Source organism: Astatotilapia calliptera, chromosome 10, assembly GCF_900246225.1.
Source record: "Astatotilapia calliptera chromosome 10, fAstCal1.2, whole genome shotgun sequence".
Lineage (NCBI taxonomy): Eukaryota > Metazoa > Chordata > Actinopteri > Cichliformes > Cichlidae > Astatotilapia > Astatotilapia calliptera.
The window spans coordinates 719,923-741,014 of record NC_039311.1 but is presented as its reverse complement, the minus strand read 5'-3'; the positions used below and the strand labels follow the sequence as shown (position 1 = coordinate 741,014).

At 44.3% G+C, this 21,092-nt stretch overlaps 1 protein-coding gene across 15 annotated transcripts in view; it reads left to right on the top strand.

Moving 5' to 3' along the window:
• The window catches only part of LOC113030572 (disks large homolog 2-like), a 175,923-nt gene that overhangs the window by 118,042 nt on the left and 36,789 nt on the right, over positions 1–21,092 (top strand). For 14 of the 15 annotated variants that reach the window (XM_026182128.1, XM_026182129.1, XM_026182133.1 and 11 more), the window contains one exon: positions 9,343–9,498. The exons of the other annotated variant lie outside the window; for it this stretch is intronic. In XM_026182128.1, coding sequence (XP_026037913.1) covers positions 9,343–9,498 — 156 coding nt within the window. The remainder of the gene's footprint in view (positions 1–9,342; positions 9,499–21,092) is intronic. 15 annotated transcript variants of the gene reach the window in all.

Below are 21,092 nucleotides of genomic sequence, written 5' to 3'. Positions count from 1 at the left end.
ATGATCACTTGAGCTTTTAGGCTTGTAAATCATCCATAAAGATAAATTATGTTTGTTGGAGACGTTTCTTTATAAAGCTGGTGCTTTATAAATGCTAGGAGAAAATGCATATGGTGTTCATATATTTAGCCTTATACAGGTCTTTAAATGGAAAATGTGCTGTTTCCAACTCTGCTCGAGCACTCAAAGAACTTAATACAACATTCATCCATCTGACTGCACTCTAAACCTGACTGTTAGAGTCTTTGCTAACATTGACACGCATTCACAATTGATACATCAGACTTGGGGTTAATTAACTTGCTCAAAGACACTTAGGATTGGATTGGATAAATGCATTTATTTGTCGGTTGCAGTTGCCTGCAACTGATATAACAAACCTTTCCGACCGTACATATAAAACACAAATTCACAATGGGGAGACAGGTCAGGCTAGGTAGCAAAACGAAAAACAACTAAATGTGTAAAACAAAAGGTCAGATCAGGAGAAAAAAAGAATTTCTGCTCATACTGATCCTTAAAGGCAGTCAGCATGAGGAGAAGACAAAAACTCCATCACATAAGAAGCACAAGTATCATCACATCATAACATCATAAAAACACAAGACAAGCAACATGGGGGAGTATGCCAATGTGCACAGCTGCATCTGGGACTTTGCAATCTTGTGATTGCGCCTCCAGCTGGACCGCTGTCCACATCAGATGGGAGGTAAGCATGTGAGGAGGCGTTGGATTCGGGGAAGGCGGGGATGATGGTGAGGGCGTGTCAGTATGTGTGTCCTGAGTTCAGCCTGAGAAAGTGTCCTTTCGCCCCGAATTGTTGTTGTTCTCGTCGCGTCAGCCTTCAAGAGCATCCAGCTGGCGCCGTCAGGGTGGGGAGGTAGCTGATGGATATGTTGTTTTAGAGCGAACAGACTGCATCAATTTTACAGTTGTTCTTATCGTCTGTCAATGGTCTCCGGGGCTCCTCCAAGATCTTTTCCATATTATATTCAGTAGGAACAGTCTGAGTACTCACAGCTCTTCCCACATTTCGATCAAGGTGGCAGTCACCATTTTCTTCCATTTCCGATACACCATGCAGGGCCAAGCCAGCTCCAATCAGCAAGAGCCCCATTAGCCGAATAGGTAGATGTCTTCAATGTCCTCAATAGACAGTCCCGCTAGGCACACGACGCGCCACTTCTGCCACCCGTCCATCGTGTATCCAGCAGGGAACGTCCCTCCAGGGCACTCAGGCTCCTGATCTTAGGCTTCTCGTTGAGAAGAGGGTGTCAATTGCATTAAGGGACCAGTTGATCAAATCCATAGTTCTTCTTTAGGTTTTAGAGAACCAGAGCGAGAATGAGAAGGTCTCTCAGGGTTAGAGTCAGACAAGACCAGACAAGGACATAGAAGCAGCAGCAGGGAAGATAAGGAGAAGGAGAGGATGAAAGATGCGTCCACCTCCTCCGAGAGCCAAAGACCAAAAAAAAAAAAAAGGCATGCCGTCTGGAGGCTGGAGCAGCCGTGGATTAACCTACCAACCTTCCAATTAGGAGATGCCCTGCTCCACCTCCATATTAGCAGGGCTGTTTGTAATGCATCAAATTTTGCTTTTCAGTGTCATAAAGGTGTTGGATTTGACTTGAAATAGTCTTTTAGCACGGCAGTTGGAAAGTTGGTTCACCTTACGCTAACTGTAGCACATTTTCTAATCCCCTATCTTCTACCACTTATAGTGGTCTACAGTCCAGAGCAATCCATTAGTCTTCCAGTAGTCTTTTGAAGTGAAATTTGCCTCCGATCAGTCCTAGCAAACCACTTTCTTCTGATTCTTTATAGCTCTGATATGTGCATCAGTGTAATCGGTATAGCAGGAAATCGTGCACTGACAAAAGTTCCCCTTTGCATGAAATGCAAAGTGCAATTAAATGCTTTTTTTTTTTTACACATTACTTTTTTCAAATTAAATAATCGCAATTAAAATTCATTTCCCACCTCTAGTTGAAATGTGATTATGCGGTATTGAGATCCCTTAAGGTTTCCATTTAGATGGCTAAACTCCTCACCGTATCTCTAAGAGACAGATCACCCACCTATCGAAGAAAGCCCATTTCCACCGCTTGTGTCTGTGATCTTATTCTTTCTGTCACTACCCAGCGCTTCTGACCATCTGTGACAGTAGGGACGTAGTTTGACTGTAAATTGTCAGCTTCACATTTATGCTCAGCTCTCTCTTCACCATGACCTGATGGGCGATTCGTCCCCCTCATGCCAAGACTCTGCTTCAGTTTCACTGGTATTGAGGAGTTCCTGGAAATATCTTTCCATCGTCTGATTACGGCTTCATTTGAGGTCAGCAGTGCCCCACTCCCAGTATACACCTTGTGAATAGAGCACCGCTTACAAATTCTGAATCCCATCTGACAGTTTGATAGAATCACTTCAAGGAAGACCGAAAGTCTTTCTCCATGACTTCATCGAACTCTTCCAACACACAAGTTTTTTCTTCAGCTACCAATCAGAATACATTCTGTTTGGTGTGGTGGTACCCTTCAGCTACATCTGTAGTTCCACAGGCTAGACAAGACTGAACATGACTCTTTCTTTAGCTTATTGGCAAAAGAAAGAGTCACAGAATCAGAATCAGTGTCACCCATCTGGTTCGGAGAAATTCATGCACTAACCACCTTGCAGCCACAGCTCCTTCTAGAAGCCTCAGCAATGGAGGTGCTGAATATGGTTCATTGTGACCTGATTTCCCCAGCATCCCTTGGATATAGGGATGGAAGTCAAGTAGTTCCCAGTAGTTTAATTCCTCTGGAATTGTTACTTTGATTTTCTATCGATTCCACTTGCACTCACGCTACAACCAGCTTATTTCAATTCTTGTGCAAGAGGTAGAATATAGTGGCGCGGTCTGCAGCATGGATACACCCATTACTTTTATTTTTTAAAAAGGACATGAGCACAATGCAGGGCAAACTGTGTCCAGAACAGAAACAACTGCATCATGCTGCTAATGCTTTCTCAGGTAGAATCACCGTGGCACTTTAACCTCCGAAGACCCGAACTCTTTCATGGCATTTTTAATTTTTCTTTGCTATTTGGGCTGATTGGGACCTGATGAATGTAAAAACAAAGAATTACCAGATTTTATTTTATTTTTTTACCTGATTTTTGTTTCTGAGAAAAATGAGAGCCACATATGAGGACATTCGTTTTAATTTTTGATAGAACAGTGGCAGTATAATGGCAGTATAATGTCCTCGTAAGTGGATATCAGGCCCCTGAGGGCATCAGTCACTGGCAGGGAGTGTGGTGAGGGGAGATAGGCCTTGGAGGGCCTGGGAGTTCCCAGAGAGGTGGAGTCTAAGACCCGACCTGACATATAGACACAGACAAACAGGCACACACAGACACAAACATGCATTCCCACCCTCATGCACACATATACAAACACTCAGCACTCACCCAACGTAAGGATTGACATAAATGGTCATGTACACACAATCACACTCCCCAAACATACTCTATACCCCGGGTCCAGGTACCCTTGCCCCCAGAGGGGGAAACAGAACCCAGACCCAAGAGATGTTACCCTTCCCCCCGGGGTGGAGGCAAGCAGACCGTCCCAGGCTCCGCAGCAGCAGGGAGGCCAATCGGACAGCCAACATCTCCTCCCAGCCCCCCCGCCCCGATGGCTAGCAGAGAACGGGGGGGTGTGAAGACCCCATACCTCCCTCCTCCCGCTCATGTGTAGTGTTGCTGCGTGTTGTTTAAAGTGCATTTAAAACAAGGGAGAGCATGGTGCTGCTGCCAGAGAGCAGCAGGTGTTAGCACGGCCCCTCCCGAGAACCCTCAATGTCTACATGGATTTAAAATTGAGAGGTGGGCACCGGCGCCAGAGGTAGGTTTGAGTACACAGACCGTCCACCGGACGCCGTTAACGTGCCCACCCTCAAGGCCCTATATATATGTGTGTGTTATGAGAGTGTGAGTAATGTGGATGTCTAAGTTGTGAGATAAAATTGACGCACAGGTGGCCAGAAGGGGACAGGGGGGGGATGTCTCCCCTGCAACCTTGTGACACACCCGCACCCCAAGGCCCTACCTGTGTGGGTGAGTGTGGTGGAGCGGGAAGAGGGAGGTAGCCGGGGATGGGGAGGAAAAGGAGGGAGGGGAGGATGCCCCTCCCTAGGGCCGGCTCCCCCGCTGACCCCAGTAGGCACCCCCGTCCTCTGGTACCCACCAAGGCAAGGGAGCCCAGGTCCATCCAGACCGGGGCCTACGGTAGCACTGCCAAGCCCCACAGGACCCGGGGCAGCCCACCCTACCCCACCGCAGAGGAAACTGTACCCACCCCAACATTCAATCGTCTCCCAGACTACACAAGACAACAGACACCCAGGTTAAGTTTATTCTCCACCTCTCCTATGTCTCTCCCCCACCTGCAGAGTGGACTCCTGCAAGGATGGAACAACCTCCCCGCCAGTTGAAGAGCCCCCCAGTTAGGCCGATGCACAAGAGGCCCCCTGCGCCAGGGCTGAGCCCCCGTGTACCCACCCGCCCACCCAGGTTTCTATATTGGTTAGAATTAAGATTATTTTTATTTTTCCAGTTCATGAGGACCGTTTTCTTGGCGATGCATAGGGCAGTAAAAACCACGTGGACTGTATTCGTTTCTGTAGTGACCTCATCCAGTTTTCCCAGCAAGCACACTAAAGGGGAGGAATTTCCAACAACTGCTCACACTGTCATTTTACATTTCAGACACTTTGATAAGTCTTCACATATCTCGCGCCAAAACTTCTGCACTGGTGGACAGAACCAAAGAGCATGAATGTAATTGTCTGGTGTATTGCCTTGACAGTGTGAGCTGTTGTTGGAAGATGTAAAGCCCATCTTGAACATCCGATGACCTGTATAGTGCACTCTATGTAGTATTTTGTATTGTATTAATTGCAGACTGGGATTTTTAATCAATTTAAAGGTTTTTAAGCAAATCTGAGACCAGAAGTTTAGGTCTAAGCTGACTGATAAATCTGCTTCCCACTTTGCAATAGGAAGGGATATTGATTCATCTAATTTAGAAAGTGTTCTGTATATTTTAGATAATAATTTGGGGGATTTAAGAGTAAGAAAATGTGCCGCACTTGGTGGTGTTTGTAATTCAACTTGACTGAGGTTAAATTTCTTTTTTACTATGGATTTAATTTGTTGATATTCTAAAAATCTTTTCGGTGCATTGGTGGTTCTTGGTGTCCGGGGCTGGGCGCTCAGGTATGTACCAGCTCACTCCCGGTGGCTACCTGGCGGGGCCTGGCGCCTGTTGCTCAGTTAGGCCTCCTCCGGGTTGCGGGGGGCCCTCAGGCCTCCGGCCTCTGGGCCTGCGGCTCGGTTCACTCTGGCACAGCTGGCTGCCGGCAGAGCCGGCGGGCACGCCGGTGCAGCCCCCTCTGGCTTCTGCTCGGTGGCTACTGGGTGACCCCTCATCTGGGGCTCTCCTCAGCTCTTCTCAAGAGGGTGGCACGGATGCCCCTATGGTGGTCCTCCTTGGGCTCTCGCACTCTGGGGCCTCTGGATGTCTGGGGCCTGGATCTCCTCCATGCCTGCTTCATGCCCTGGGGGACGGGGCTATGGCTCTCTACATCCTCTTGCAGACCATTACATGGGGAAACCTTTTGAATACAAGTGCGCTGATCCACACAGGTGTGCACACGGGTGTTCACTGCTCGTAGACTTAAATTACACCTTTCTTGGCTGCTACTTCAAAGCACATTGTGCGCTGTCTGTCCTGCGTGCTGCACAACAACATTCAATATTTAGTATTTACTGCTGTTTACACTTAGCTAGATTAATGCGATGGTGTTGTGTTTAGTATGTTGCTTTGGGTTTTTTTGCTTGTTTTCTATTCTTCTTCTCTCAAAAGGTGATCCAGGAGATTTTTTTTTCTCCCCCCCTTTCTCGCTGTCCCTCTCCACTTCTGTTTTTCTTTTCCTTCCTCTTTCTTTCTCCCTTTCCTATCCCTCACTCATGTCTGTCCCGTCTGTAACAACTGGAAATAAAATATAATAAATAATAAAAACAAAGGTCGATCAAATGGACCAATACGGCAATGCCACGATGATCCATTTGGCAAAATAAATCCATTGGGTATCCTTGTTGGTCTTCAGACAACAATTCTGACGGCTAAAGAACCAAATGGGACAGGCAAAAAAAAAAAAAAAAAGTGGATATCAGGCCGTTGTAGAGCAAAATGAGGTATTTTGGTCTAGACATCCCAGAATGTGATGTCCACAAATGTGGACGCCAGGTCCTAGGAGGTTAAAGTCTCTTTTTGCTGGTTTTCATCTTTGCTTTGTGCTGTTGTATTCATACTATTTGTGTTGGTGTGTGGGACTGTAGCATAAAAGTTTATATTTTTAAATTGTAACTATGACGCAATGGGTTGAAACACAAAAATAACATAATTAGTAGTATAACAAATTACTTTCTCCTGGGAATAATTAAGTAATGTACTGTATTGCTTTGAAGAAGCTTGTTTTGTGTAATACATTACTTTCTTTTCCAACACTGATCACAACAAATAGGGGAAATAGCTCCAACATTTGACCGCATGAATGCAATTCATTTGCATGAATGTAATGTGTTGGGTATGCTGCTTAGAGATGGTGGTGAATCTCAAAGCAGAGCCAATGAGAACCAATCACCGTTGTTGACAAGTAATCACAAACAGGCCATTTAGTACATTGATTAAAGTTATACCTGATAATATTCTGATCAGTACTAAGCAATTATCATGATTATCAGCAAAATCAATTCTGTGTTTAACAATTGCAACATACCATTTTTCTCATGGAGAATCATGTATAATTGCCATGTGGAGCTGTGCGGCAGGATTGGACCCAAATGCTTGACTCATAGATGGAAGGTAAAACTAAAGGTAGCAGCTTTATTTCTGGGAAAATAGTGCAAAATATAAACTCACAAAAAACAAACTAAACTGGAAAAAATGGAAACTAGAAACAAAACACTGGGACCTGAAAACTCAAACAACAGGAAACTAGAAATGCAGAGAGACTTGCACACATGAGGAGGTACAACACGACAGAGGGCAAAGGCAAACACAGGCTTACATAAACAGAGGAGTAATGAGTCACATGCGATGAGTTCAGAATTCAGTCTCTTTCAATCCTGCCTTTCTCAACAATGCCGTTGATGTGTTTCGTCCTTTAATGAAATTCTAGTGAAGAGCTGAAACAGAGCTGACATCAGAATATCACTCGTTATCTTGGGGTAACATGTACTGTCCTTAGGACTGAATGGTTGCTGGTTTCAGTGGAAACTGATATAATTTGTGGACAGTGCAGCGTTCGATACTGTCGACCATCATATCCTATTAGAGTGATTAGAGCACGCTGTAGGTATTACAGGTACTTTACTGCAGTGGTTTGTATCATTTCTACCTAATAGACTCCATTTTGCTCGTGTGTCCCCTTGGACTTAAATCTGGGACTCTCCACCATTTGACCTTGGAACTGAAGAAGCTTCTCACATGAGAGAAGAAACGTCTTCAGGAAACTTAAAGAAGTCCAGACGCTTTTCTTTCCAAGCTCCTTAGACTCTACTGCACTTCCTCTTTGAATCTCAACAAACACAAAAATCTGGTCAAAATTCAAGCATTACAGTTATTCCATTAAATGTGTTACATGTTCTCCTTCACTATATTAATTTGATTTATACTTAATTATATTTGATTCAAGTTATATACGATTAACCATTAGCAGAAATCATATATAGATATACTAGCAGAGATGGGCAGTAACACATTATTTCTGATTACTTGTTAAATTAAAAAGACCAACTTTACACAAACATCACATTGGGGAGACACGTCAGAAAGGTCGGCTGATAGGAAAAAAACAACGAAAATACATAACATGAGGTAAGAGGAGGAGAAAAAAACTCCACTCAGACTGAGCTCCTAGTGGGAGAACAGTTTGATAACAGAAAAAACACCTCAGCACAAAAAGCACATTACTATCAATACACCATAGAAACACAAGACAAGCAACAGGGGCGGGTAAAGGGTAAGAGAGAGCCGGTGTAGACAGCGCATCCGGTCCTGCAGCATCTGTGCTGGTCCAGTCGACCGCCATCTTCCCCGGGAGGGGACAAGCATCGAAGGCCTTTGGAAAGGGAGGGGGGATGAGTGTGTGCATATCAGTGTGTGTGTGTGTGTGTGTGTCCATAGTTCAGCTGAGACAGTGTCCTTCGCCCTGCTAGGCTAAGTAAACAGTCTTCCAGCCAACCCAGGTGGCCTTGCATGGAATGGGAAGGAACAGACTAAACGCAGTCGTTATCAGGGTGTTTTGTTCAGCTCCGAGAGGGTCTCCGCATGAAGTGATGATAGTTTTTACTTTAGTGCGAACAACTTATATGAATTTCAAAGCAGTTCTAACAGTCCAACACTGGTCTCTCAATCTCCCGTTGGAGAGCCGCGAGCTTCTCCATGATGTTATCCAAACTTACGTTCCGTGATGTTGTCGTTCTTTTTGCTCAAAGAGCAGGTTCTGAGAACTCACGACCACAGTGCACTTCCCCAAGATGTGATCCAATTTGAGCTCAAAGGTGTTATTCGAGCTGGCCTCTCCAGATGTAATCCAGTTTTTCACTCAGAGCTCTTGTTCTGAGTGTTCACGGCAGCCGTGCGTTCTCCAAGATCTTCTCCGTGCTGACTCAATGAGCCCATTTTGAGAAACTCACGCCTCGTCCCATCATTTCAATCCCAGCGGGCAGCCTTGTGGGGGTTTGACCAGCCGGTTCCTTAATTCAAATTGTCTGGCGCTATCAACCATGCTACATTCAAAGTAATTAAAATCAATTTAAAATGACCATCTTGACCACAGCTGCATGCTTATATGTACTGATTTGCTGCCATGTGATCACAATAGGCAACTGAACAGACATACCTAACAAAGTATAAATGTGTAAATATATAATTCTGTGGAGGACATGGATCAAAGTGACACTATTACTCAATAAGAAATCAAGTGGATTTGTGGAAGTGAACTGTTGACCATTTAAGTTTGTAATTAAGTAAAAATTTGTGTTACTATGAATTAGTAAGTGTGCAACACATGACACCCCTAGATCGGGTGTGTTGACCAGTAAGACTTCTCAGTGTGTACAGTATTTTTTCCCCTTTTAGCCACATCTCAAGGTGCGTTATGTGTTTTCTTCCCATCTTTCACGTATGTATTTATGCCAGTCTATTGTACTCCATCTGCTCCACCTCTATTCCACCTCTGCCTCTGGACACTAATCTCTCTGCTCTTGTCTCTCGCTTCAATATAGGCCTCCTGAGCCAGTTTACAGCACTGTGAACAAACTAAGTGACAAAGTGCCCTCCCCCCGACACTATTCCTCAGTGGAGTGTGACAAAAGCATCTTCCACTCTGCCCCACTCCCTAACTATATCTTAAGTCTGTTTCCTGACTTGGATATCACCAGGTACTTTCAACCACCACCCTCACTACCTTTCTGCACTGTACCACTTGTATCCCATCTAACTATGTGAATAGCATGCCATGTTATTATATAATTACCTTATTTCTTCTAATGCATTTGTTGTTTACTCCCTTGGGAACCTTGTCGTGATATTGTTTTTCTCAAGCCTTCCTCCTTTCTGCTGTTCTCTCTTTCTTTAGGACATTGATTTTTCAGGGTCATGACCTTATTCATTATCAAAGTTAGACCGAAGATGGAGGAAAATAAAGATGTGTTTGAGTAAGGTAGCTAATGTAAGCAGAGGGTAAGGAGTCCTCTGCTGACATTAGTGGAAAAAACATGTATTGTTGTAATACATAGCTCTTGTGGCCACAAGTTATTCATACATAGCCACAATATCAATAACTGATGGCCATGGTGTAGAAACGTTTGGAAATGCAATAACCAATATTTTTGGCAACACTCTTCTAACTTACAGTCACAAGTTACTTACTCATGGCCTTCCATTACTAACTCATTGACTGCCACAGCCAGGCAAAGGGAACCAAGAACAGGACACAAACATATATTTACGATTTTATTTACTTAGAGGCAGATTATAAGTCAAAATGGAAATAGACTGCAGGTAAGGCTGTTGAGCTGGACAGAGTTGGCAGGTGAGCAGGGTGGTCCTGAAACTGAGTCCTTACTGAGACTAAAAGATCGCTGCCTGAGGCACTGTGCCTCCCCCTTCTGCCTTAGCTGGAATGGATCGATGTAGGTCATGGATGCATGGGGACTTCCCCTTTTCTCGTTCCCCATTCCTTTCGCTCCCCCGTGTGCTGCGTTGGCCAGCACGGTGCATGTCCGGGGTCCTCCTGAAGGAATTTGTGTCTGAGTCCTGTGTTCACCCCTCTGGGGTGGGGTGGGCACCTTCTGCTCTGCCAGGAGATGGCAGGGGTGACGGGGATGGGTGCCACCCCTGCCCCCTCTCGGTTGTGTCAGCTGGTATCCTGGGCTCTGGGTGTGTTTGCTGTCCCGTGTAGCCAGCATGTGAACAACCCTATGTCCTGTTGTTTTTTCCATTTTCTGCTCTGTTCTTGCTTGAGTGTTTGGTTTCTGAATGTCATTGTGCATTTTGTTTTCTAAGATAGTAGATAGCTGTTGGTAGTGTTCAAATTCGATTGTTGGTGAGGAACTTGCACACAGGCTCATAAGGACTTTGACCTCAAGGTCATGTTTCTAAAGCCGTTGTTACCACGATAACTTGAGAAAGATGTCACCCTGGACTTTTAAAATACCATATGTGTTTCTATTAAAAATCTCTAACAGGTTTGAATCTCAGTGGCCTCAACCTCAACGTCAGAGATAAAATTTTCTGAAGATCTTGTGAATGTGGTACCTCTAGAAGAAGGTCACATAGGCTTTTCAGATTTAACATCCATAACATCCAAAATCCATTTTACATTTTAAGCTGGGTAATTGATCTGTGGCAAATGCAGGGCTCAGCTAATATGGATATTTTCAACTGGATCAGTTGAACTTTCATAGAATTTCATAGAACCTTGGTGGTTCTTTACACTATACATTAGTGGTGCAACGGTTAGGATAGGATGGGAGGCAGAGCCTTCAGTTTTCAGGCCCCTCTTCTGTGGAACCAGCTTCCAGTTTGGATTCGGGAGACAGACACTATCTCTACTTTCAAGATTAGGCTTCAAACTTTTGCTAAAGCATATAGTTAGGGCTGGAGCAGGTGACCCTGAATCCTCTCTTAGTTATGCTGCAATAGACGTAGGCTGCCGGGGATTCCCATGATGCATTGAGTTTTTCCTTTCCAGTCACCTTTTTCACTCACTATGTGTTAACAGACCTCTCTGCATTGAATCATATCTGTTATTAACCTCTGTCTCTCTTCCACAGCATGTCTTTATCCTGTCTTCCTTCTCTCACCCCAACCAATCACAGCAGATGGCCCCGCCCCTCCCTGAGCCTGGTTCTGCTGGAGGTTTCTTCCTGTTAAAAGGAAGTTTTTCCTTCCCACTATCACCAAAGTGCTGCTCATAGGGGGTCATATGATTGTTGGGTTTTTCTCTGTATCTATGAAGCGCCTTGAGGCGACTTTTGTTGTGATTTGGCGCTATATAAATAAAATTGAATTGAATTGAATCGGATCACAGTTTTAAGTCACGGATCCGATCAATTTTCAGATCAGCAAAAAAAGAAAAAAGACAAAAATTGAACATTTACTTATTGAAGTATTTTTTGCCTGTTAAAACATTCAACTCAAGATTCATTCCACGCGAGTATTAAAAAAAATATGGTTCAATATGGGGCAGTATAGGGCTTTGTATCTACCACTCAATTCAATTCAATTCAATTTTATTTATAAAGCACCAAATCACAACAACAGTCGCCTCAAGGCGCTTTATATTGTAAGGTAGACCCTACAATAATACATACCGCTCATTATATCGCACTCTGCTGTGATATGAGCTGTCACGGTCACGTAGCTTTCCGTTGTCCCGGAGGTCCACCCATTTGTAGTAGTTAGGGCAACAGAATATGCCTGGGACATTTCAGCCATAACTTAAATCTTTTTCTGATCATACATGCTTGGAATGATCTTGCCACTAAAGTGGACGCGCAACGAGATATCATAGCGTGGCTCGAGCACGTTCATCATAGTTTAAACCCCTTGTTTTGCACAAAGGAATACGGCCTCCCGTCTGCAGCTAAACACCCCAATAGCTTTTGTAATAGCTTTAGCCCGGTCGGATTGGGCAGCAAAGGGCTGGTTAAATACCGCAAACTCCTCTGCTCCTCCACTCACTCCACTCCACTTCGCTAGCGCTGACCTTAACTATTGCTTGACAGACCCACCACGCCACCATACACATATTTTTTTTTCTTCTTTTTCGAATCTTAGGAACCGTGGAGTGGGATCGGTTCAGATTACGGATCAACCGTGATCCGTTGCACCACTACTATACATGCTTCCCTTTGGCAGTATAATTTGAAGACATGGCATACATTTTTATTGCTATGCAGGTAATGCCCATTTATATCTGTAAATGAAGCATCCTTGTCAGGTGCCCAAAACACCTGAACAGGCTCCTTTTGATGTGGAGGAGCAGCGGCTCTACTTTGAGCCACTTCAGATGGCTGAACTGTCTCTTAAGGTGGGCATACACTGTGCAATTTTTGGCCCATTTAGAAATGATTATTCAGTCGTTTTAAGTATCGGCCTGAGTTTCGCCTTAATCGTGAGTTGTGCATCATCGTGTAATATACATGGGGTAACGAGAAGCGATTAACACCTCACGACCAGCTCCCAATCAGCAATCGTATCGTTGCAAGAAAATCAAACCTGTTTGAAATCCTGTCGCCCCTCATGAGGGTGTCAACAAAACCCACCCTGCACATGGACAAACACAGAAATGGAAGTGAAAAAGATGGAGCAGCATGGCAGTGCAGCGTGTGATCTGGACACAAGCGATGGAGGCACAACTTGTAGAACTATGGCAAGCTCATCCGAGCCTTTTCGATGTGGCCTCACAAAATTATCACGACCGCAACAACCGTGAAAAGAGCTGGATGGACATTGCTGCTCAATCACAGCTGCCTGGTCAATGTTTTTCATTAGCAATTTAGCAAAGTTGATGGTGGTGTGTGTCTGTGTGAGTGAAAGACAGAGAGAGAGGGAGGGAGAGTGAGAGACAGATTTTGTGTTATAATCTTCATATTACCACTTCATATTATAGATGCACAGTGTGAGCACTCAGGTGGCATAAGAGCATCGGGCCGTATAGTGTGAGACCCTGCATTATGACCTACGAACTTCTAACCCCTGTGATTCAGTCGTACAGTTTGAGCAGGAGCTGAATAACATGACTGAAAAAAATCGCACAGTGTTTGCCCGGCTTAAAAGAGAGGCCAGCCACCCTTCGAAGGAAGCTCATTTCTGCCACTTGTATGTGTTATGTCCTTCTTCCAGTCACTACCCACAGCTCATGACCATAGCTCAGGGTAGGGACGTAGAGCGACTGGTAAATTGAGAGCTTTGCTTTTTACACTCAGCTCTCTCTTTACCATGACGGACCAGTACAGCGTCCGCATCACTGCAGACGAAGCACCAATCTGGCTGTTGATCTCCCGCTCCCTTCTCTGGTCAGTCGTGAACAAGACCCAGAGATGCACTCCGCCCTTTTCCGGCTCAGGACCATAGCCTCAGATTTAGGTGCTGATTCTCATTCCCACTGCTTCACACTTGGCTGAATGGCTGTGAACCGTTCCAGTGCGAACTGTAGACTATCACCTGATGAAGTCACCAGAACCACATCATCTGCGAAAAGCAGAGATGAGATTCTGAGGCCACTCAAATGAAAGCCTTCCTCCACTATGCCTACAAATTCGGTCCATAAAAATTATGAACAGAATCGGTGACAAAGGGCAGCCCTGGCAGAGTCCATCACCTACCGGAAAAAAGTCAAACTTATTGCCGGATATGCAGACCAAGCTCTTGCAACAGTTGTATAAAGATCGAATGGTCCATAGCAATGTCCCAGACACCTCATACTCCCGAGGCATCTCCCACCACTGACACTCCGAGAGACACGGTTGAATGCCTTTTCCAAGTCCAAAAGACACATGTAGACTGGTTGGACAAACTCCCATACGCCCTCAAGTATCCTCGAGAAGATAAAGAGCTGGTCCAGTGATCCATGACCAGGACGAAAACCACATTGTTCCTCCTGTTTCCGAGATTTGACTAACGGACAAACTCTCCTTTCCAGCACCCTGGCATAAACGTTCCCACGAAAGTTGAGGAGTGTGATCTCCTGTAGTTGGAATACACCCTCCAGTCCCTCTTCTTAAAGATTTGCAGACTGGGGTGGTGGTTCCCATTCAGACGTACCGCCCTGATCTCCACGCAAGTCTCCAGAGGTGTGTCAGTCAAGACCTACAACATACAGAGACTACAGGAACTCAGGGTGAACCTTGCAGCCAAGGAGGTGTGTAACTGCCTCAGTGACCTAACCTCTGGAGATAGAAGAGTCTTCCCCTTGCCCCCAGACTCTGCTTCCTCCACAGAAGACATGCCAGTGGGATAAAGGAGGTCCTTGAGGTATTCCTTCCACCACCCGACAATTTTAAAGTTGAAGTCAGCAGTGCTCCACCCAGACTATACACAGTGCATGTAGAACACCACTTTCCCCTCCTGAGTCACCTGACGGTTTGCCAGGATCCCTTCAAAGCAGTCCGAAAGTCTTTTTCCATGGCCTCTTTGAAGTCCTCTCACACCACTAGTTTTTGCTTCAGCCACTGCCTGAGCCGCATTCCTTTTGGCCTGTCGGTACCTATCAGCTGCCTCTGAAGTCCCACAGATTAGCCAAGCCCGGAAGGACTCCTTCTTCAGCCTTGTGGCTCCCTTCACCTCTGGTGTCCACCATTTGGTTTGGGCATTACCACCACAACAGGCACCAACCACCTTGCGGCTGCAATTCAGTCAGGGGGTCCGGCAGTCGAGGTGCTGAACATGGTCCATTTGGACCGGGGCCTCTGCCTGGCCTTACTATACATTTGATGTGCCAGGTTTGTCCAACATCCTCCCCCGCCAACTGATCCAACTCACCACCCGGCGGTGATAACTTGACAGCTCAGCCCCTCTCTTGTGTCCAGAACATACGGGTGCAGGCAAGTCTGCTGGACCAGACAGGGTGAGTCCCTGTGTCTTCAAGGCCTGTGCCCCCCAGCTTTATAGAGTCTTTCATAAACTGTTCATGATGAGTCTGAGTCTGCAGAGGGTCCCAGTGCTGTGGAAGATGTCAGGCCTCGTTCCTGTACCAAAGATGCGACATCCCAGTGGTTCCCAGGATTACTGACTTCTGAAGTCTTAAAAGACTGATGATATGTGTGTCCTCAACATTGTGTCTCTGACAAGGTGATCAGCAACACAGGGGCACCACAAGGGCTGTCCTCTAAACCACAGACTTCACCACTGCAAAGAAACCTGCCATGTTCAGAAGTTTTCTCATGACTCTGCTGTGGTTGGATGCAGCAGTGAAAGTGAAGAGACAGAGTACCGGGCTGTGGTTGACTCCTTTATAACATGGTGCAAGCAGAATCACCTGCAGCTCAATGTGACAAAGACAAAAAATTGACCCTAACTTGAGGAGGACCAGGAAACCAGTGGCGCCTCTTTCAGTCCAGAGGGTAGATGTGGACATCGTGGTGGACTATAAATACCTCAGAGTACACATTCTCTATGCTGTTGCATAGAGAGGGTTGCAAATGCCAACAGACTTAATAAACGGATTCGCAAGGCCAGTGATCTTGTGAGGATGGAGCTGGACTCTATTAAGGTGATGTCAGAAAGGCAGATGTTATCTCCATGTGGTTATCTCCTTGTACAACTCCTCCATCTAATGCACAGTGCAATAGTTACACCCTCCTCTACAGTGATAACTGCTCTGCCCTCTTGAGTCAATGCCTCCATTCTTCCAGGGCTAGTTTAACGGCTAGGAGTTTTTTGTCATCACTGTCATTCTTCTTCTCTACAGGGGATAAACTACGTAAAAAGAAAACACACATATGCAGGTTATCATCTATTTGATGTAAAAATTTAGGTCCCCCTCTGTATTAAGAGATATTAAGAGAGTGGAACTATTGCAGTGTGTACTCGTGCTGGGACTCATCCTGTCTGGTCATGCATACTTACCTGAGTATAGTGTTTCTGAACGTGGTCGTACGTGAAAGTGATGGGTGGCGGAGAGGTGTCGGGTTTTTCACTGGAGGCGAAGGTGCAGTAAGGAGAGAAAGGGCGAGAGAGTGGTGTGGCTGTGGACTGCAGGCTCACCACAGTTAAGTCAGTAGGAGCTGAGCATTGACTGCAGTATCAAATCAGTTGAAGAACAAATTCAAGTCACTGGCTCTGTCCCCAGCAGCTTCTCTTCTATTGGATGGTTTGAATCCTTAATGACACTCCAGACCTCTCTGCTGTTTTGCTGGAGTTTCTGCTCTAGCTTTCTCCTGTTATTGTTCTTAGTTTCTCTGATCTTGCCGCTCAATAATCCCATTCTCAGCTCCACTTTATTTCTCACTCTGAAAAACATCCCCTTGTTATTGAGGAGGTCTTTGATGTCATTAGTCGCCCATGGCTTGTTATTTGGGTAGCAGAGAGTCGGAGCTGGGACAGTGGAGCTAGTGCAGAAGGTTATGTTGTTAACAAGAACTGCTTATCAATTGCAGAGCTTTCCCAGTCAGCTCGAACAGTTTGGAAGCCTTCAATTGATACATTGTCATTGAGAATATCCTGTACAGTGCACCGTTCAACCAATATGTTTGCTCAATATGTTTGGTAGAGAACACTATTAAACAAATAAGAGGCAGAACAGGCTGAAATACGCTGCATGCAGCAGTGTTATGCAAACTCCACTAATAACCATGGACAACTTGTCATTTTATTCTGTCAGAATACGATCTTCCTCTAACTATCATGTATCCTGTATTCATTATTTCATCATTATCCTGATGAAAATCTGGAATCTGTTCCAGATTGTAATTACTGTATTGTAATTTTGTAACTAGTGCTGTAGTATTGTTTGGTCTTTTCTTGCTGTTGTCAAAGCAATTTACTCAATGATGCTGAGAGAAGTAACTGTGGTCGATCTTGTGTATATGAAAGATGATAAATAAGGGGCTGGTTGAATTTAAAATTAGCCAATTTTTGTTGATCTCCTGCAATATTTAGGTCGTGCTCTGTAATATAAAAGTCAACATAGATTATTTGCTTGGTGTTTGCCAGGAAACATGATAATATTCATTTTGTGCATAAAAATGTGTGGTTGTTATAGGTGTATAAATGCTACACATGAGTAATTTTACCCTACTGATTGGTAGGGTAAAATTACTATGACATCATAATATCCCTGCTTTTGTGGTAAAAAGTATACAGTGTTTTCAATATGTCATAGTGTTTCCCTCTGCATGGCCTCTAAACCTGTCCCTGCTCTTTCTGCTCAGTATGTAGGATGTGTAGTTACTCCTTTAGTAATTGCTGATACTGTACTAAATGAAGCCCATTATCACTGGTGGAGGTCAGAGTCACTGAACTGGAGATGTGTCCATAGTGAATTGTGTTCCAGGGGCCAGAGCAGCAATGAAGATGAAGGCAAATTACAGAAAATCATCATTCAAGCAGTAGTGACACATGGTTCCATCAATCTGAGTTCACTAACATGAATACTGAATCGTGTGTAACCTTTCCGGAAACAATGTCAGACTTTTCTTTCGCTGCATATTCTCCTTAAGTTGCTGGTTGTCTGGCTTTATAGATTATTGATGTTAGGAGAAAGGAATCCATTGCACTATGAATGGTGCAGCTCTCGTTCCTGGCCAGATTTAAAACTTAAAAACTCCTTTGTCCCACACGCCATCAGACTGTTTAACTCCTCCCTGGAGGGGAGAGGGAGGGGAAACAGGAGGACAAAGGAGGGGGGAACAACTAAGCTGTAGTGCCTCTTCACCTCACTGTGCAATACCTTGTGCAATACTTTTTGTAAATAGTCAACGGTGCAATAGACTCAATACTTGAAATGTGCAATTCACTTGTATTTTTATTCCTATTTATTCTATTTATCCCCTTCGTATATTTTATTTATATTGTCTCTGTATTTATATATATGTGTGTGTGTGTATATATATATATATATATATATATATATATATATATATATATATATATATATATATATATATATATATACATATAATATTCTGTAACTTCTGTCGGTGCTGTGCTTTTTTGGAAATCGAATTTCCCAGAGGAACCCACCCGAGGGATTAATAAAGTTCTATCTAATCTAATCTAATCTAATCTAGATTTATTAAATTACCCAAAATGACTATCCAGAGTTGGGACCTGGAAGCAGCACCATAGATTAACTCCTGTTATTTCCCCTAAACCCCATTCCACATAGAGACTGTGTCTGTCCTAGACCACCAAAGAAAATCATCAAGAAATGCTTTAAAATTAAAAATTACAAAGAAAGAACAATCTAGTATCATCAAGTGCACCAAAGGGTAAAACAGCAAACTGTGGATTATTAACCATTAGGTCTCTTTTTGTACATGAATTAATAATCGATTAACATATTGATTTACTCTGCTTTACAGAAACCTGGTTAGAGCAAAATGATTATGTTAGTTTAAATGAATAAACACTCCTGAGTCATAGTAACTATCAGAATCCCTGAGGCACAGGCCGAGGAGTGGGTGTGGCAGCAATTTTTCACTGCACCTTCTTATTCAACCAAAAACCCAGACAGAGATGTAATTAATTTGAAACCCTGATGCTTAGCCTCACCCACCCTAGCTGTAAAAGTCAAACAGTTTTATTCTGTTGCCCACCTGAGTTTCTGTCTGATTTCTCAGACTTTTATCTGATTTAGTGCTCGGCTCAGATAATTGTGGGTGATTTTAACATCCATCTAGATGTTAAAAATGACAGCCTCAATAATAATAATAATAATAATACATTTTATTTGAAAGTGCCTTTCAAAATACTCAAGGACACTGTACACAGCAGAATAATAAAAGCAGCATAAAAGCAAGCAGTTTACATAATCATACAAGCATAAGACATAAAACAAATTTACAGTGGTTGCAAAAGTGTTCGACCCCCTCGAACTTTCCCACATTTTGTCACATTACAGCCACAAACATGAATCAATGTTATTGTAATTCCACATGAAAGACCAACACAAAGTGGTGCACACGTGAGAAGTGGAACGAACATCATTCATGATTCCAAACATTTTTACAAATAAATAACTGCAAAGTGGGGTGTGCGTAATTATTCAGCCCCTGAGTCGATACTTTGTAGAACCAGCTTTTGCTGCAGTTACAGCTGCCAGTCTTTTAGGGTCTGTCTCTACCAGCTTTGCACATCTACAGACTGAAATCTTTGCTCATTCTTCTTTGAAACAGCTCCAGCTCAGTCAGATTAGATGGACAGCGTTTGTGAACAGCAGTTTTCAGATCTTGCCACAGATTCTGGATTGGATTTAGATCTAGACTTTGACTGGGCCAGTCTAACACATGGATATGTTTTGTTTTAAACCATCCCATTGTTGCCCTGGCTTTATGTTTAGGGTCGTTGTCCTGCTGGAAGCTGAAGCTCCGCCCCAGTCTCAAGTCTTTTGCAGACTCCAAGAGGTTTTCTTCCAAGATTGCCCTGTATTTGGCTCCATCCATCTTCCCATCAACTCTGACCAGCTTCCCTGTCCCTGCTGAAGAGAAGCCCCCCCAGAGCATGATGCTGCCACCACCATATCTGACAGTGGGGATGGTGTGTTCAGAGTGATGTGCAGTGTTAGTTTTCCTCCACACATAGCGTTTTGCATGTTGGTCTCATCTGACCAGAGCAGCTTCTTCCACATGTTTGCTGTGTCCCCACATGGCTTGTGGCAAACTGCAAACGGGACTTCTTCTGGTTTTCTGTTAACAATGGCTTTCTTCTTGCCGCTCTTCCATAAAGGACAACTTTGTGCAGTGCACGACTAATAGTTGTCCTGTGGACAGATTCCCCCACCTGAGCTGTAGATCTCTGCAGCTCGTCCAGAGTCACCATGGGCCTCTTGGCTGCATTTCTGATCAGCGCTCTCCTTGTTCGGCCTGTGAGTTTAGGTGGACGGCCTTGTCTTGGTAGGTTTACAGTTGTGCCATACTCCTTCCATTTCTGAATGATGGCTTGAACAGTGCTCCGTGGGATGTTCAAGGCTTGGGAAATCTTTGTGTAGCCTAAGCCTGCTTTACATTTCTCAGTAACTTTATGCCTGACCTGTCTGCTGTGTTCTTTGGACTTCATGGTGTTGTTGCTCCCAATATTCTCTCAGACAACCTCTGAGGCCGTCACAGAGCAGCTGTATTTGTACTGACATTAGATTACACACAGGTGCACTCTGTTTAGTCATTAGCACTCATCAGGCAACGTCTATGTGCAACTGACTGCACTCAGACCTAAGGGGCTGAATAATTACGCACACCCCACTTTGCAGTTATTTATTTGTAACAAATGTTTGGAATCATGTCTGATTTTCGTTCCACTTCTCACGTGTGCACCACTTTGTGTTGGTCTTTCATGTGGAATTACAATAACATTGATTCATGTTTGTGGCTGTAATGTGACAAAATGTGGGAAAGTTCAAGGGGGCCGAATACTTTTGCAAGCCACTGTAAATAGCAGAGTGGAGAGGTTATGTGGGATAAGCTGTTATGAACAAGTGAGTTTTGAGTTGGGACTTAAAGAGAGAGAAGGAAGTGAGATTTCTTAAATCAGGAGGTCGGGAATTCCAGAGTCGAGGAGCTGAGCAGCTGAAAGCCCTGCTCCCCATGGTGGCAAGACGAAGAGAGGGGACAGAGAGAGAAAGAGAAGAAGAAGATCTGAGACACAGAGATGGGGCGGTGATCTGAACCAGAACAGAGAGATATGGAGGAGAGAGAGATGATGAATAGCCTTAAATGTGTACAACAACTGTGTACAAGTACTGTCGAGGATGACACCCAGAGTTTTCACAGAGGAAGAAACGGAGACCGGCGAGTTATTGATAGTAACAGAG